The sequence below is a fragment of the Erythrolamprus reginae genome, unplaced genomic scaffold (assembly GCF_031021105.1).
Source record: "Erythrolamprus reginae isolate rEryReg1 unplaced genomic scaffold, rEryReg1.hap1 H_7, whole genome shotgun sequence".
Classification (NCBI taxonomy): Eukaryota; Metazoa; Chordata; class Lepidosauria; order Squamata; family Dipsadidae; genus Erythrolamprus; species Erythrolamprus reginae.
The window spans coordinates 763,610-780,454 of record NW_027248528.1 but is presented as its reverse complement, the minus strand read 5'-3'; the positions used below and the strand labels follow the sequence as shown (position 1 = coordinate 780,454).

The following is a 16,845-nucleotide window of genomic DNA, read 5'->3' as shown; positions in this document are numbered from 1 at the left end:
ACCTCATCTTGTATTATTTCTTTTAGCCATTTCTCAATTAGGTTCCAATAGTACAGTGTTCCCTTGATTTTCGCGGGGGATGAGTTCCAAGACCGCCCGTAAAAGTCGAATTTCCACGAAGTAGAGATGCGGAAGTAAATACACTATTTTTGGCTATGAACAGTATCACAAACCTTCCCTTAATACTTTAAACCCCTAAATTACAATTTCCCATTCCCTTAGCAACCATTTAGATTATTACTCACCATGTTTATTTATTAAAGTTTATTTTAAAAAATGTTTTTTAAAGGCAGATGAAAGTTTGGCAATGACATATGACATCATTGTGTGGGGAAAACCGTGGTACAGGGAAAAACCCGCAAAGTATTTTTTAATTAATATTTTTGAAAAACCGTGGTATAGACGTTTCACGAAGTTCGAACCGCAAAAATCGAGGGAACACTGTATTTAGCTTTAGAGCAGGTTCACCACTGTTGATAATAAGTGCCTATCTCTTTTTCACATTTCCAACAATTCGGTTGGGAATTCGGGTACATTTTATAAAGTCTGTTAGGTGGCAGATGCCATCTGTGGAACATCTTCATCTGATTTTCTTGAAATACAACAGACTTTGTTATTTGCCAATTGTATCTCCAAAGATTTTCCCATTTGTCCATGTCTATTGAATGCTCAGCGTTCCTGCACCAGCTGATCATACTGCCTTTTAACATAATACTTTCCGTTTTGGATCTTAATATATATTTATAGATTTTTGGTTGCACTTCCTGACATTGGAGTTTAATGCACTTTTAAAAATACATTGGTACCTCTACTTACGAACTTAATTTGTTCCGTGACCAGATTCTTAAGTAGAAATGTTTGTAAGAGGAAGCAATTTTTCCCATAGGAATCTGTTGTGATTCAGTCTGAGGCTCCTCAGGGAACGGCTGACCCTCTGCCGGCTCCATGCTCAGAGGGGGAGGATGAGGAACAGGAGGAGGAGGCCCAGGCAGACGGGGAGGAGGAATATCAGGCCGAGGGAGAGGGAGAACAGCCTGAGTCCCCCGGGGTGGAACTCTCCCCAGCAAGCAGCCTGGAGTCCTTAGATGAAAATGCACAAGCCATCATCGATCTCAGGCAGAGAAGAGTAGCACAAAGAAGGGGACAATTAGCCAGGTATTTCCAGCCCTAAATAGGCAACAGCTGGGTTTGGGTGTGGTTCTCCCCAGAAAGGCTGAAAAGGCAGACCCACCCTTCCTGTATTGTGGAGTATTATCTTTGGGAGTCCTGGGACCTGGCTGTGATCTTTGGCGTCTCTGATTCTGGCTTGTGGCCTTGAAGGCTGAAACCTTGGGGGGGAAGGCGTGGGTCTTATTCTCTATTGTGGTGTGTGTGCCAGCAAGAAGTCTGCTGTATTGTCTGGCCGTCCTGACTCTGCTGTGAAGCCTCATAGCCTGCCTGTGTGGAAGAACAGGTTTTTCTCTGTGTTTGTTTTTCAAACTATAAAGTGCCTTTGCTTTTACCAGCGTGTCTGGCTGCTTTTTTCAGTTGGTGTTGAAGTCTGGGGGGCACCCAGACAGAACAGGAATCAATGTAAAAGCAAATAATACATGCGATTGGGGAAACCACAGGGAGGGCAGAGGCCCTGTTTCCTCCCAGAAGATTCCTAGAGGCCCCACAGAGGCTTCTCCCCACCTTTTCCAGCCCTGTTTCCTCCCAGGAGATTCCTAGAGGCCCCACAGAGGCTTCTCCCTGTCTTTCCTGGTTACAGTTTTGGAGGCTCAGGTTTTAAGTGGAAAATGGTTCTTGAGAAGAGGCAAAAAAGTCTTGAACACCCGGTTCCTATCTAGAAATCTCATAAAGCAGATCAAATGAGTAAGTTCAGAATGGTTTCTCCTGCAAGAAAAAAAAATGTCTGGACAAAAAACATGAGTCTCTAAGGATTTTATTGGAATACAACTGGCTAGAATTTTTCAAAATTAAATCCCTTGACACAAATGTTGAGCTACAGATATTGTGAAAGAACAATAATTTATCATAAACAGGTGGAAATAGACAATTTTACTTTGGTGAACGTCTTACCCTCCTTTTCTTCCCAAAATAACCCTGAAGAAATCTATACTATTAATACAGGATGTGTACTTCATATACTTCGTTAAATTTGAAGGTAACTAATACTACAGTGTAGTCAGCAACATTCCCACCTGCTCAGGCTGAACAGAACAGTGCCGTGCAGTACAAGAAAAGAAACCAAAACATCCCAGATCACAAAAATCTCTAGGCTGAGTCTTATGAGAGAGCACAGAATTACCTTGAAGAAAAAGATATTTTCATGGCTTGGCAAATCTCTTTGTGGTTTTTGCGTTACACATTGGGCCTAATTCAGTTTGCAAAACAATGAATCTAGATCAAGACTATTAGATGTCTTGATTTTTTTGTGAGGAGTAGCAAATATTTGTGAGATTGTGTCCATGCCCCCAGTACTTGCTCGGTCAAGCATCTATCGACCAGGGGCAAAGATATAATCCAATGCCTGTCGTTCAGGTCCTGCTACGTTGGGATGCCAGAGGTCAGCAATAAAAATCACCTGAGGTCCATCGCTGGGGGAACCTATAATAAAGAGGGTTGTAGTTATTATCTCGATTTAATTCCAAATCCTTTTCAAAAATCAGAGCAGATCTGACCAAAACAAGGTGTTACTCCGCAAGAGTTTGGCGGGCCCCAGGGGAAGAGCCTTCTCTGTGGCGGCCCCGGCACTCTGGAATCAGCTCCCCCAAGAGATTAGAACGGCCCCCACCCTCCTTGTCTTTCGCAAACTTCTTAAGACCCACCTTTGTCGCCAGGCATGGGAGAGTTAAGTTATTCTCTCCCCCTAGGCCACTACAAGTTATGCAAGGTATGTTTGTGTGTATGTTTGGTTTTTTATAATAAGGGTTTTTAGTTGTTTTATTAAATTGGATTGTTACATGTTGTTTTACCATTGTTGTTAGCCGCCCCGAGTCTGCGGAGAGGGAGAGGGGCGGCATACAAATAAAATAAATAAAATAAAATTAAATTAAAAAATTATATTAAAAAGACATAATTTGGTGTAACATATGATATACAAATGGGATGGGCTAATTTGTGGTTTATTTTGATACTTGCCATCCATATCTGAGACCAGCATGTTGGGCAAATTCAGAAAACTTGCACCATATCTAATGATTTAGATTACAGTTAATCTGCTTTGTGTACCCAGATAATCAGCAAAACCTGGTTCAATTAACCCTGGCCCAACGTCAAAGCAATCACCTAGATAAAAAAATACTGTACATGGAAAATGGGTAGGAGGATTTTGATGCTATATACAGTATTTTATCTTATCTGCCTTTCACTTGTTTAGCTTTGGCCATCATTCCACAATTCATCCCTGAAAAGATTATTCCTCAAGAAAGACCTTTTACCAGAAATAAATACAGTAATACACCCCATAATAAATAATAATATACCCCAACTCTCTTTTAGGTACTCAAAATTGTGCAAAATACATTATCTTGAGGAAACTTCCCAAAATTCTAGAGAGAGAGAATGGTAGGAAAGAATATTGCCTAGTGGTGGTCATATGGTCATGAATTTAGGATAATATTGCATCCATCATACTCTGAGAGTACTTTAAAGAGGCCATTGGATAAGTGGGATAAGATAGGGCACAAGGGTCACCGAACCGGCACAGGGGACTGGCACCAGGCCCATAACCGGACCACATAAATAGGTGAAGGCCCACTATTCCCCTGCTGGTCCGCGGAAAAAACTCCACAGAAATGGTCCTTGGTGCACAAAAGTTTGGGTGCTATTGGTACATCAAGTCAACCTTGGTGTACCATTCCTAAAGTTGAGATGGACTGATGAGTTTTCATTCAGAACAAATTTATACAGTGGGGAACTTTCAAGGAAGTCCTAGTCCCCAACTGCTTTTTGGGAAGAGAGATTTTTGAAGTCAAATTCAAACTTAATATTAACCGTTCCAAACTTGACTGCAAAAAATACGACTTTAGTAATCGAGTTGTCGAAGCATGGAACTCTCTACCAGACTCTGTAGTGTCTTTCCCTAACCCCCCAAATTTTACCCTTAGACCATGGACGACTGACCTCTCCACATTCTTAAGAGGTCAGTAAGGGGCGTGCATAAGTGTACCAGCATGCCTTTGTGCCCGGGGTCCCCAAACTTTTTACACAAGGGGCCAGTTCACTGTCCCTCGGACTGTTGGAGGGCTGGACTATTAAAAAAACCCCTATGAACAAATCCTTATGCACACTGCACATACCTTATTTTAAAGTAAAAAACAAAATGGGAATGTACTATTTAGAGGGGGGGGAAGAAGTCTGAAATTCATATATGTTTATGTTTTTTTAAAATTTTCTTTTGTTAACATCTGATTGGCTATACAGTACAAGGTTTTCTTGGCTTATAGAAAAATGTGTAAAGAAAGAAGGAAGCACTTTGGCACAATGGTTAATACGTTAGAAATATAATTGGTGTTGCACTTTTTTGAGGAGGGGATTTAATTAAAAGAAAATTAATGTAACTGGATGACAAAATTGGAAAAAAAACTTTTGCAACTTTTTTGATGATTGATATTAGTTACTAACAAAATACCGCATTTTATTCATGGGAAATTAGATGTGCTCCTGTCACTCACCCGCGGGCCGGATAACTGGCCTCAGCGGGCCGCATTTGGCCCGCGGGCCGTAGTTTGGGGACCGCTGCTTTGTGCCTTCCATCCCCTGTCCTAATGTCTCTCTTATATTTCTACTAGCTCCATGTACTGTATATGAACTCTATTATTCCCAATGATTTTTTCTTCCATATTATTCCTAATGTCTTTACTCCTATTCTTCTATTGATGTATTTTACTATGATTATATCCTCTGAAACTTACATTATATATTAGACAAAATAAATAAATAAATACATAAAATAAAATACAAACTCACTTCAATCCTCATGCCTGCTTTCTCTGCTCTCTTACCATTATGTGCTGTGGTGTGCAAAAAGGAATCATCCACCAGAAGGCAGTATCCTTCAGACCAGCACTGTGGATCACCACCCACCACCAACTCACAACCAGGTGGCACTTTTAACCCTAGAAGAAGAATAAGCTATGAGACAGAGGTTTTCTGAGACAGTTGGTAGATACAAAACGTCCCCCATATAAGAGAGAGAGAAGAGAAATATGTTGATTTAAAAGTACTAATTATGGAAACAACTTTCTACGCTGGGAGAGAGAGAAGCTGTCATTTGCAAAACCAAGAATGCACACCCTATTTTGCATATAGAAACATAGAAACATAGAAGTCTGACGGCAGAAAAAGACCTCATGGTCCATCTAGTCTGCCCTTATACTATTTTCTGTATTTTATCTTAGGATGGATATATGTTTATCCCAGGCATGTTTAAATTCAGTTACTGTGGATTTATCTACCACGTCTGCTGGAAGTTTGTTCCAAGCATCTACTACTCTTTCAGTAAAATAATATTTTCTCATGTTGCTTTTGATCTTTCTCCCAACTAACTTCAGATTGTGTCCCCTTGTTCTTGTGTTCACTTTCCTATTAAAAACACTTCCCTCCTAGACCTTATTTAACCCTTTAATACATTTAAATGTTTCGATCATGTCTCCCCTTTTCCTTCTGTCCTCCAGACTATACAGATTGAGTTCATGAAGTCTTTCCTGATACGTTTTATGCTTAAGACCTTCCACCATTCTTGTAGCCTGTCTTTGGACCCGTTCAATTTTGTCAATATCTTTTTGTAGGTGAGGTCTCCAGAACTGAACACAGTATAAAATTTTTATCACCCTATTGTGTGATAAAACCCATTGTGGCCACAACCTGGGGACCTTCTTGGTTCAGCCGAAAGTAAACTCTGCCTGTCTTGCAAAAAAACAGTCATATCAGAAACATAGAAATTGCAGAAGATAATTGTCTATGGAGATTCTCAACCATCCAGGTCATAGTTGTCTCAAAGCTGCTTTCTCTAGAAGGCAACTGGACTTACTTGGGTTTTTTTTCCCCTTGGAAAACATTTAGCTTCTCATTCATGAAATGTCTTCAGTCCTACGCTGGAACTGAAGAAGCTTCTTGGAGGAGAAGTGAAAACTACAGTTACCTTCTGGAAAAAAAAACATCTTTGGGTTCGCAGAAGATAATAGGAGACCAGGAAAAGGAAATCTACATAACACACACACAAAAATGTTATCTGGAAAACCCTGTTCATATCCTTCTGCCTTCACTCGAGGTCAAATGCCTGAGATTTTACTGAAAATTTTTAGACTCTTTGAAAACTTCTGATGAGGAGTCACTCAGATTTGATTATAAGATCAGGGGTGTGAGCTACATAAATGTTGTAAATAAAAAGGTAAAAAAAGTTTATTTGAATCTCCTTGTGCTACCTACATACCCACCTACCCATCATACTTGCACTGTGAGTCACTGTGATGCATGTTGCTCATAGCACCTTCCCTGAAGAGGTACCCTACAAAGAATGCCTCTTCTGAAATGCCACTTGTCACCTGCGGATTTTCTAAAAAATAAGATTTGTTCATAATTTGTGGAGCAAATTCATCAGAAGCAGTGCTGCAGTTCACGACAATTATTCCAACCTGCTTGTTGGGCTACTTCTAAATATAAATAGCATAGTTAATAAAAATAGAATAATAACGATAAACCAAGCTCCTATTTATGGAACAAAAGAGTTAAGGAACTAGACAGCATGTATTAAACTGAAAGGAGATACTGACAATACAGGTTTTCAGAGACTAGAGGCCCTTCCCCACCACATAGATGTTGTGATCTGACCCATTCATGGCTCCTCCAGTGTTTCTCACCTAGGTGGCACCGTATCCTGGTGTTCGTTGGTCCGTAGGTGCCAGGTAGCACAGTTCCAGGCTGCAAGACGTTAAAGCAGGCATTTCCAAAGCAATTGGCATTGATAAAGGTACGTAATGTGCTGAGTGCCCGATACGTCCATGGGCAGCTGCGACAATTCTGTGCTACGCACTCCCCTTGTCGGTAGAGGTAATAACTCTGCCAGCCAGGGTTGGCGTTGACCGTCCATCCCCGTGGCACTGGGGCTCCGGGTTCAAAGTCCCTCGCAATGGCTTCAAATTCCCGCAGGATGGCTGGGAAACTGAGTTCAAGAACCTCCACATCGTGACGCTGGGACTCGCGGGGGAAATAGGGGGCCGAAGGCAAGTCGGGGAGGTAGAAGGCGCTGGGCTTCTGGATCGCCATCCGTTCGCCCAGCTGATAGTGGGCCTGGTCCCGGATACCTTTGTGCAGTCGGTTCATCCCTGACCACGAGTAGCGCTTGGCGTAATCTCGCAGGCTGCGATACAGGCGCTGGTTGATAGCGTCGCCCCTGAGGGTACGGCGTGGGCATCCTTCTTCGGTCGGCACACCTTGTGGATGAGACACGGGGGCTACCTGCCCTGTCCCCACGCGATAGCAGTACCAGATGAACAAGAGGGCTAGAGCACCTAGCAGAGCTATGGCCGGCTCTGGCCGAGAGTGCCATGTCGACGGGTCAGGGAGGAGCGGGGAGAGAAGGCCACGGAGACCCCAATCAGCCATGATGCTGGTCATCTTCGGGCAAAGTTAGAGCACCTTATGCAAACCTGCTGGCCTGCCCAGCCATTCTGAACCGGCCAGGTTAATTCATAGGGTGCCCTTTCAACCCTCGTTCCCCTATTTCTTCCTCCTCATTTAATATTTCACCCCGGCTGCTGCATGAATCTGTTCTTCAAACCGTTGCCTAATTTCCGAGCCTCTCCTGTCAATCATTTTCACCACGTCTGCCCCGCACACCATCCCATTCCTCTCTCCCTCTGCCGCTATATCCTCTCCTCCTAAACCGGTCTGTCATTCTGCCTTATCAATTCTGCTCATCTCCTCTTCTCATCTGCCTCCATTGCTGTGACTTCCCCTCCGTCGTCCCTTCTCAACTCCCTCGTCACTTAGTCACCACCTCTGCTGGTGTCCTCCATTTATTGCAAGACAAATGACACCTTTCCCCAGACAGATGTGCTTCCCCTCCCCCCCTTCCCCCTCCCCTTTAAAAAAAATCTCTACCTGTTCATTTGTCCATCTCCCAGCCACTCCATCTTCTAATATTCTTGCCTCCTCTGCCTCTCTCCCCCAAAATGTTTTTTATCACCCTGTGGAGTTCTCTTTCTACCTCCTCCGTTGCCAATTGTCTACAGTAATTTCTGTCCATGCACATAAGACTACCAGAAGCATCCGGAAAAGATTAGAGCGTCCCCCTCCCTGCCCCATTCACTCCCCCCCCCTTTGCTCTAATCTGCCACCCCTCCCTTTGACGTCTTTCTCTCCTTCCTCGTATCAGCACCAGCTGAGGCTTCGCTGCATAAACAGCCACCTCAACCCACAGCCCGGATCCCCCTATAATCAACAATCCTCAAATGAGCATATGGTCACCCTGAGTGATTGATCTCATCAGTAAGAAATCATTTCTAAGGGGTTGGGAGGTGGGCATAGGATGGAAGGATGAACGGTTGAGGACCGCAAAAGGTAAGCTGTCAACTAGGCCTGTTTTAGACTAGGGCCCCTCCTCCTCTAACTGCAGCATCGGCTCAGCCACGTTGGAGGCAACCCCTCCCCTCCCTCCCCCGCCTGCAGCGCAGACATTTTCCCCCTCCCCTCCCCCCCCTTCTCCCCACACATCCATTTTGGGCTGCAGCTGACTGCTGCATCAGTTGCATTCCTGAAATAAGGCTTTTAAGTCGCACACCAATGGGGACTGTTGATCGGAACGTTCCCGTGGATGTGTCCTTAGCATCTTAACTGAGCAGCTCTTGGTACCTCTATCCTAGCAACTGCCTGGCAACCACAATGTCTCCTTAGCAACCACCCTCCCATAGCAACTTTCATAGTAACCATTGTGAAAGAAGATGAAGTTGGATCCGCCAAAGAGGGGAGGTGCCTTTTTCTGCCACCGCCCCACCACCAACCCTGAAGAGCGATCACCTCCCTACGTCTAAAGCCTCCCTAATTATATTTTTTTTTAAAAATGCATTTTTCATTTTGATTGTGTGCCTGGGCTTCTCCAGCAAAAAGGCCCAGGATGGGAGGGAGTGGCGATGGTTATGATGGTGGCAGTAGAGTTTTTATAGGAGAGTTATAATTTGGGAGGCAAAAAAACCTTGGAGTTGTGAGGGACGAAGGGGCTGAGATGGAAACTAGGAAGTTGTTGGATGGAAAAAGTCACAAATAATGTTGGTGCAGAGAGAGGAAGAAAGAGGAGCAATTCTAAGATGGATGAGGAAGGGAAGGGAAAAGTAGAAGAATGAGGCATAATATTTATTTCTTATTTATCAATTTATTTTGTCCAAAAACACAATAATACACAATGAAGGTTATAGAGGATACACTCAAAATATATCAAGGAAAGAAGAGAAAATATACGAATAGGATAAATCAATGAGGGAATAGAAGAAAAGTTAGGGGGATAGAAGAGAAAATATAAGAGATATAGGAGAGACAGTAGGACAGGGGACAGAAGGCATGCTAGCGCGCTTATGCCAAAGTATTTAATAATAAATACAACATTTCTTTGAGATGCTAAATAAATATTGTCATAAAAATGCTGGGCCTTGTGGCTTGTAAATACATCTGCAGTTAAACGAGGAAGGTATGAAAGTTCTCTCTCTTTCTCTCTCTCACACACACACTCACTACCACCAAACACAAATCCACAGAGAAATGCGTAAACTCTTACCTTGAATTCCCCAAAAATGGCAACGTAAATATTTTATAGTTTCTTGCTGTACCTCTTTTGGAAGAAAAAAACGATGGGCAATCTGAGGAGCCTCTATGTTTTACTCTTCTCATCTGCTTCCTTACAAGGGATGACCAAAATATTATTTTTGTAACAAAATGCATAGCTTATTTTCAGAATTCTTATGGGAGGTGAGGTTACAAATCATTAAATAAGATGTGCAACATCGCTTATAAAATTTGCATCTGTTTTCCTCCACAAAGAGTTTATTTTCTGTAAGAGAATAGGTCTTGAACTATTTCTCTTTATTATCTAGAAAATAAGATTTATTTATACAGTATACCGGTATTGGCTTGGCAAATCAGGAAGCAGTATTTTTTTAAAATAGGAATGGACTTATATTATGTTCCTCATTTAAAAAAAAAATAAAATCAAATAACATCATTAATTTTCCATATTGCACCTTCAACCTATACCTATGGGCATCTGCTAGGATTGGAGGTGTGGATTTATAGCCCCCTGCCCATCTCTATAATATTCAGAGTAACACATAGATTCCATCCAAATTGTAACTGCAAATACACATTGGGTTTCATTGTCAAGGACAGAAGGGGAGGGGGAAGAGAGAGAGAGATTTGCTTTGCCAAAACACATTTTCGATAAAGAACCATTCATGATATCCTTCTATTCTTATTCAAGTCTTTGCTGCTTTGGTCATAGAATCTATTGCAAGAAAGGAGCCGGGAAGAAAAACACATGGCAGTGGCAATATATCTATAGGTGACTCTCCAGACGGCTATGTAGGTGGCAGAGAAAGAAGAGTCCGGTGCCTTTTCTTGCGCAAGGAAATTCATATTGACCTCCCCTGTGAGCCTCCATTCGACGTGAGAAATGAGAGAAAAGAGGGGCTTGGGGTGAAAGAGGCCTGACATCATGTCTGCTCTCAAAAATAATAATTTCAGCCAAAGGAAGCAGTCCGCTGCATTTCTCGTTCTATAAGCGAAGAAGGGGGAGAGGGGAGGGGGGGTTTGTCCAGATAACACAGTTAATCAGTTATGCAGCAAGCGGGAGCAGACTGCAGAAGAGGCACATTTCCAAAAACACAAATAGAAAAAGCCTAGGTTGCTTTGGAAAGGCAAAAGAGAGGAATCCCACAGAACTAGCCCTTGCAAAGAAGCTACTGCATTTTCATTTGCTAAGCAGATTCCTAGCTCCACGGCTCCCTTGCCTGGTAGGAGAAGGAAATAGCCAGGCTAGGTATTCTGCAGGTCTGAAGAAATCCAAAATGCGCTGTTTGGAAAAAGCAGGACTCGACATGCTGCTTCTACTGCCGCTGCTTTGCTCCCTGTCTCTTCTACAAGGTAAGCGGGAAGCTTTTTGGCACAAGGGTTGGGGAGGGGGCGGCCGGGCGACCCAAACGGAAGGGGCTTATTTCAATTTAACCATCTTTTATATTAACGGGGAAAAAAGGGGGTTGTTGTTGAAAAATCCATCTCCATCACTACCAGCTTCCCGCCTCCCCCCCCCCCCAACCGCCCTTCCCCAGTGCAAATGGCAGGTGGGCATATGTTGTAAAGATGGTGTTGGAGCCTATTTGAAAATGCATCTTGACATGGACCAAAAAAAAGAAAGAAAGATTTGTTTTCATTGCTTGGGGATGCACGCATTTTACAATGGCTGTAGGGAAACGATGGTTGCAAGAGGATAAAAGAAGGGAGTTGGTATTTGATGGTCGGTGATATCTCCTAGGTGGAAATTGGGGATGGGGAGAAGAGAGGGGTTATTCTCTGGTGTAGTAAGCAGAATGTAGAAGCCTGGTGAGGATCATAGTTAATAGCAAGGAGGATGTAATTTGAGGTGCTCTTTGGAAGAAAAAACAAACAAACCAGAGAGGAATTCTATTTAGAAAGCTATAAAATCTGCTAGGGAGAGATTTGGAATCATTTTCACTTTACCTTATCCTATATCTTTGGGGCATTATAAAGGTTGGCAGTGATTTTAAGGGAAGCGATTATCTATAAAAGCAGGGTCGTCAGGTTGTTGCAGAAGGTTGCAAGTGAAGCAGAAATTTGAGGCTGACCCTTGACAGGAAGTTGCAGGAATCACCGAAAGATTTGATAGTTAGGTTTGAAAGCTGACCTGAATTTTTGAACATCAGGGTCCAAGAAATGGAGAGGAATGAGATGTGAATAAATTGAACTAGGCAAAGGACAACCCACCCCCCACCTCAGGGGGTGAAAAATCCCAGGGGTTTTTGCATGAAATGCTGCCAAGAAAAACAAATTCAATATTCATTCATTGCTAAACTGGAAAAGCAGAGTCCGGGTCAAAACGAGGGTGCCCCAATAAAGGTTCATTCAGAAGCATTAGCGAGCACGATGGCAAAGTCTTAAAAGAGCCTGCGGGGGGGGGGGGGGGGGCGCATTATGAAATCATGCGAAGGAACAAGCTGTTAGGCGACACATTTCCTAAAAAGGAGGTTGGCACTCTTGCAGCTCTGCAAATTCAGCGAAGGGTAAGAAGTTCGAATTTGCTGGATAGGTTAGGGTGAACCCTGATGCAACAGGGAGTCACCCTGGAAAAGGCCACGCAGAAGGATGGTGGTAGGGAAGAAGGCCTCGGAGTTTTGCGGGGCCCAAGGGTGTAAGGAAGAAACAGCTAGGCCTAGAAAACCAAGAAGGAAGGATGGGGTGTCACGCATAGATTTTCCACTTAGATGTGAAGACACAAGGGTTCCCCCTCCCCATGAACCATCACCATCACCCTTGTTGACTTGGGATGGGGGAGGTTGAGACACAGCACCCAGAAGTTGCTGGACATGGGAAATAAAACTTCAGCAAGATGTCATCTCACATAATCACATACCTCCCAGAGACCTATAAGGGCACACAGAGTTGGCCTCCTCTGGGTCCTGTCGACGAAGCAATGCAGGTTGGCGGGACTGCAGGGGAGGGCCTTCTCTGTGACTGCCCCTACTCTATGGAACCAGTTGCCCCCCCCTGATGTCCGTACTGCTCCCACCCTGCTGGCCTTCCGTAAGGCCACAAAAATGTGGCCTTGCCAGCAGGCCAGGTGAACCATGAACTAACAACTGACAGGGCCACATTGTATGAATGGTATGTATGTATGGGATTATGACTGCTTTGTAATTAATGGGTTTCTTTTAATACGGGGTTTTATAGTTTTAGATTATATTCGACTTCTTTTATTGTTTTTTAATAGAAATTTTATTTTTCTCCAACATAGAATAAAAAACAATACATAAATACAAACACTAAAACTATGCTTAAAGTAAAACATATATAAAATTTTTCTTTTTCTATTAATCATTCTATGGAGGCTTATTTTCTTCCCTTATAAAAAATCATTCTATAGAACCTATGTAATATTATCAAAATTAAGAAAACCTCAATCTTTTTCCCACCTTACATTGAAAAATTACATTACATCAGTATAAATAATATCAAACTCTATATTATGCGCATCTTAACTCAAACTTTCATTTCTACATTAGATTAATTAATTCAATATCAACTTATCCGACTTATTTCATTGTTCTGTATCTATTTGTATTTCTATCTAAATTATTATTGTAAACCACCCTGAGCCCTTTGGGAGTCGAATCAATCAATCAATCAATAGTTTCAAGTTTCAAGTTTTATTGGATTTATATGCCGCCCCTCTCCGAAAACTCGGGGCGGCTAACAGAAATCATAGACAATATAAAATAATAATCCAATACTAAAAGCAAATTAAAACCCCTTAATATAGAAAACCAAACACACATACAAACATACCATGCATACCATTGTAACGGCCTAGGGGGAGAAGAAATCTTAATTCCCCCATGCCTGGCGGCAGAGGTGGGTTTTAAGTGGTTTACGAAAGGCAAGGAGGGTGGGGGCAATTCTAATCTCTGGGGGGAGTTGGTTCCAGAGGGCCGGGGCCGCCACAGAGAAGGCTCTTCCCCTGGGTCCCGCCAAGCAACATTGTTTAGTTGACGGGACCTGGAGAAGGCCAACTCTGTGGGACCTAACTGGTCGCTGGGATTCATGCGGCAGAAGGCGGTCCCTGAGGTAATCTGGTCCTGTGCCATGAAGGGCTTTATAGGTCATAACCAACACTTTGAATTGTGACGGGAAACTGATCGGCAACCAATGCAGACTGTGGAGTGTTGGTGTAACTTTCCATGGGAAGCTTTGCCTTCTCCAGAGGCATCACCAATGGATTTTGACCAGTGGAGCAAACCAAGGTAGGGAAAACCTGTTTACCAAAGACCAGCAAGCCAGGCCTTTCCATTTGACTGAGGAAATAGGAAAAATGCACAGGGCGCCCAAGCCTCTGAGGCAGCTGGCCTTCCTAATAGAAAGAGCTCAGAGCAATTAACGGTTTTTTCAGAAGCTGCCCAGACCCACATGCTGTCAGTTGCCTGAAGCGGGCTACAGCTGTCAGTCCTGAACTTGTCATATCCAGGCAACCCGAGTGATGTGCGGCACTCGTCATTTGAGGCCTTTTAGGTCCCTGATTGGATCTGCAGACTTCTCTGCTCCTCCAAGCAGGAATGGGCTTTTCACAATCCAGCTATTCCCTTCCATCAGTAGCCTGCCTCCTAGCCAGAGGCTTTGGTTACCCGCCGTGTATTTATTTATTCAGCATGAAGCAAAGTTTAATGTATCAATACTCATATTTATATTTAGCTTCGTATTTATACATATTTAATGTAAAAATATGAAAGCTAAGTGACGCAGCTTTCTGCAGCAAAAGAGAAGGGAGTCAGCATTCACAAGATCACTTTTACACACGTAGGTCTCCAGTGGTTATCTGAGCTATCCGATGTCCCCTCGAGACATAGCTACAATTTGTCTCTTTTCATAAAGTAGCTATCCAAGTTTGCTGAAAGAAGACCACATCGTTTAAACAAATCATTCCATTTAACTCATTTTAATCCCAGTTCTGTTAGATTGCCTGTGCCTTAATGAACCATTTCTATTTTGTACTCTTTCATCATCTATTCTAATGGCTTATTTGGCTGCCATGGAGAATGAGGATTTTTCCCCCACCTCTCTTCCCCTCTCTAAATAATAAGTTAGCAAATGGATTTGTCTTTTTTATGATTGTGGATCTTCTTAAATGACTTTTTGAGGACAACATACAGATCACATTTGATCCACAAAGTATATATGTGTGAAATTATCTTTTACATTTTTATATTATCTCCAACTATGATTGTCAATAAAAATGTGATTAAGCTGCAATTCGAAGTATTATACTCTGGGAAGATGACACTTTTGAATGTCATTTAAGTTTGTAAACATCACTGTTTATTTCAATTAACTTGGCCAAAGAAAAATTATTATTATTATTATTATTATTATTATTTATTAGATTTGTATGCCTCCCTTCTCCGGAAACTCGGGGTGGCATACAAATCTAATAAATAAGTTGAAGTGATGATGATGAAGGTATACCCCAAATTTTTTAGGGACTACCCCATGTTCAGAATTTTGACTTAAAGAATTGAAGAATTGAAGAATTCGATTTTTATTTCTATGTCAACTATATGCTTGGGAAAACAGATTATATCTATTTGGGGGGGGAAATCTATGTGACCCAATTCCCATCTTGTAATACATGGAGTGCTCTCAATTTAATTTATAAACTCTATCTTTAAAGAACCCTGCCGTCTAAAACCTTTTCCAATGTTAGCCATTTTAAGACGTGTGGACTTCAGTTCCCAGAATGCCTCAGCCAACTCAACCGAACCGGTCCTACGAACTTTTATCACAAGCAGTTAGGTTGTTAAGTGAGTCATGCTCAGTTTTATGACCTTTCTTGTTGTGGTTGTTAAGCAAATCATCCAATTGTTAAATGAACACCTAGTCATTAAATCAGGGGTCTCCAACCTTGGCCACTTTAAGCCTGTCGGACTTAAGTTGGAAGTTGAAGTCCGCCAGACTTAAAGTGAACAAGGTTGGGGACCCCTGCATTAAATGGACTTTGCTTTCCCCTGTTAACTTTGCTTGTCAGATGTCAGTTGGGAAGGTCACAGATGGAGATCATATGACAGGATATATATATATATATATATATATATATATATATATATATATATATATCCAACTACTCAGGATATCACGCCTAATCTACAACCATTAACTAATCAGCATACCTGAGCTACATCAACGACCCCAGGTGTTACCCCACTGACTCACCAGGAAGTTTCTATACAGCAGGCAATTGCTGACCCATCAAACCACACTCAGCCACCAGTATTTATAGAAGGAAGGTAGCTCAGGTCTCGCTATGTTCGCCCTAGAACAAGGACAGAAACACCAGCCTGAAGATGACGAGTGGGACCTCGTCGAAACGTCGCCAGAAATTTCCAAATCCTACACGGGAAGAAACCCGAATATACCAAGACCATCATATATATTTATAAAGGTTATATGTATATGTATATGTATGTATGTGTGTGTATATATATGTATATATATGTGTATATATATGTATATATATGTGTATGTATGTATGTACAGTGATCCCTCGAGTTTCGCGATCTCGCCTATTGCGAAACGCTATATCGCGAGTTTTCAACCCGGAAGTTAACTCCACCATCTGCGCATGCGTGCCCTTCCACGCATGCGTAGATGGTGGAGTTTCCCCGCCGGGCAGAGGCTTCCCTGGGTCTTCCCCCTCTTGCCCCGGTAAGGCGCGAGCAACGGCGTGGGCGGGCGGGCGGCACGCGCGCGGGGAAACCCCAGGGCCGCTTCCCAGCTGGGAAGCAGCCCCAGCAACGGCGTGGGTGGGTGGGCGGCACGCGCGCGCGCGCGCGGGGAAACCCCAGGGCCGCTTCCCAGCTGGGAAGCGGCCCCAGCAATGGCATGGGTGGGCGGGCGGCACGCGCGCGCGCAGGGAAACCCCAGGGCCGCTTCCCAGCTGGGAAGCGGCCTCAGCAACGGCGTGGGCGGGCGGGCGGCACGCGCGCGGGCGGGGAAACCCCAGGGCCGCTTCCCAGCTGGGAAGCGGCCCGAGCAATGGCGTGGGCGGGTGGGCGGCACGCGCGTGCGCGGGGAAACCCCAGGGCCGCTTCC

At 43.3% G+C, this 16,845-nt stretch overlaps 2 protein-coding genes across 2 annotated transcripts in view; one reads left to right on the top strand and one right to left on the bottom strand.

Moving 5' to 3' along the window:
* Positions 1–2,479: 2,479 nt before the first annotated feature.
* LOC139155846 (aspartate beta-hydroxylase domain-containing protein 2-like) lies at positions 2,480–7,602 on the bottom strand. Its single transcript, XM_070731177.1, has 3 exons — positions 6,846–7,602; positions 4,989–5,102; positions 2,480–2,589 (listed from the first exon to the last, which is right to left on the bottom strand). The coding sequence occupies exons 1-3, from the start codon at positions 7,600–7,602 to the stop codon at positions 2,480–2,482; spliced, it is 981 nt and encodes a 326-aa protein (XP_070587278.1).
* Positions 7,603–11,039: 3,437 nt separating this feature from the next.
* Positions 11,040–16,845, top strand: part of SEZ6L2 (seizure related 6 homolog like 2) — a 48,088-nt gene continuing 42,282 nt past the window's right edge. Inside the window, exon 1 of the mRNA XM_070731176.1 lies at positions 11,040–11,115. Within this exon, the coding sequence (XP_070587277.1) occupies positions 11,040–11,115 (76 nt within the window). The remainder of the gene's footprint in view (positions 11,116–16,845) is intronic.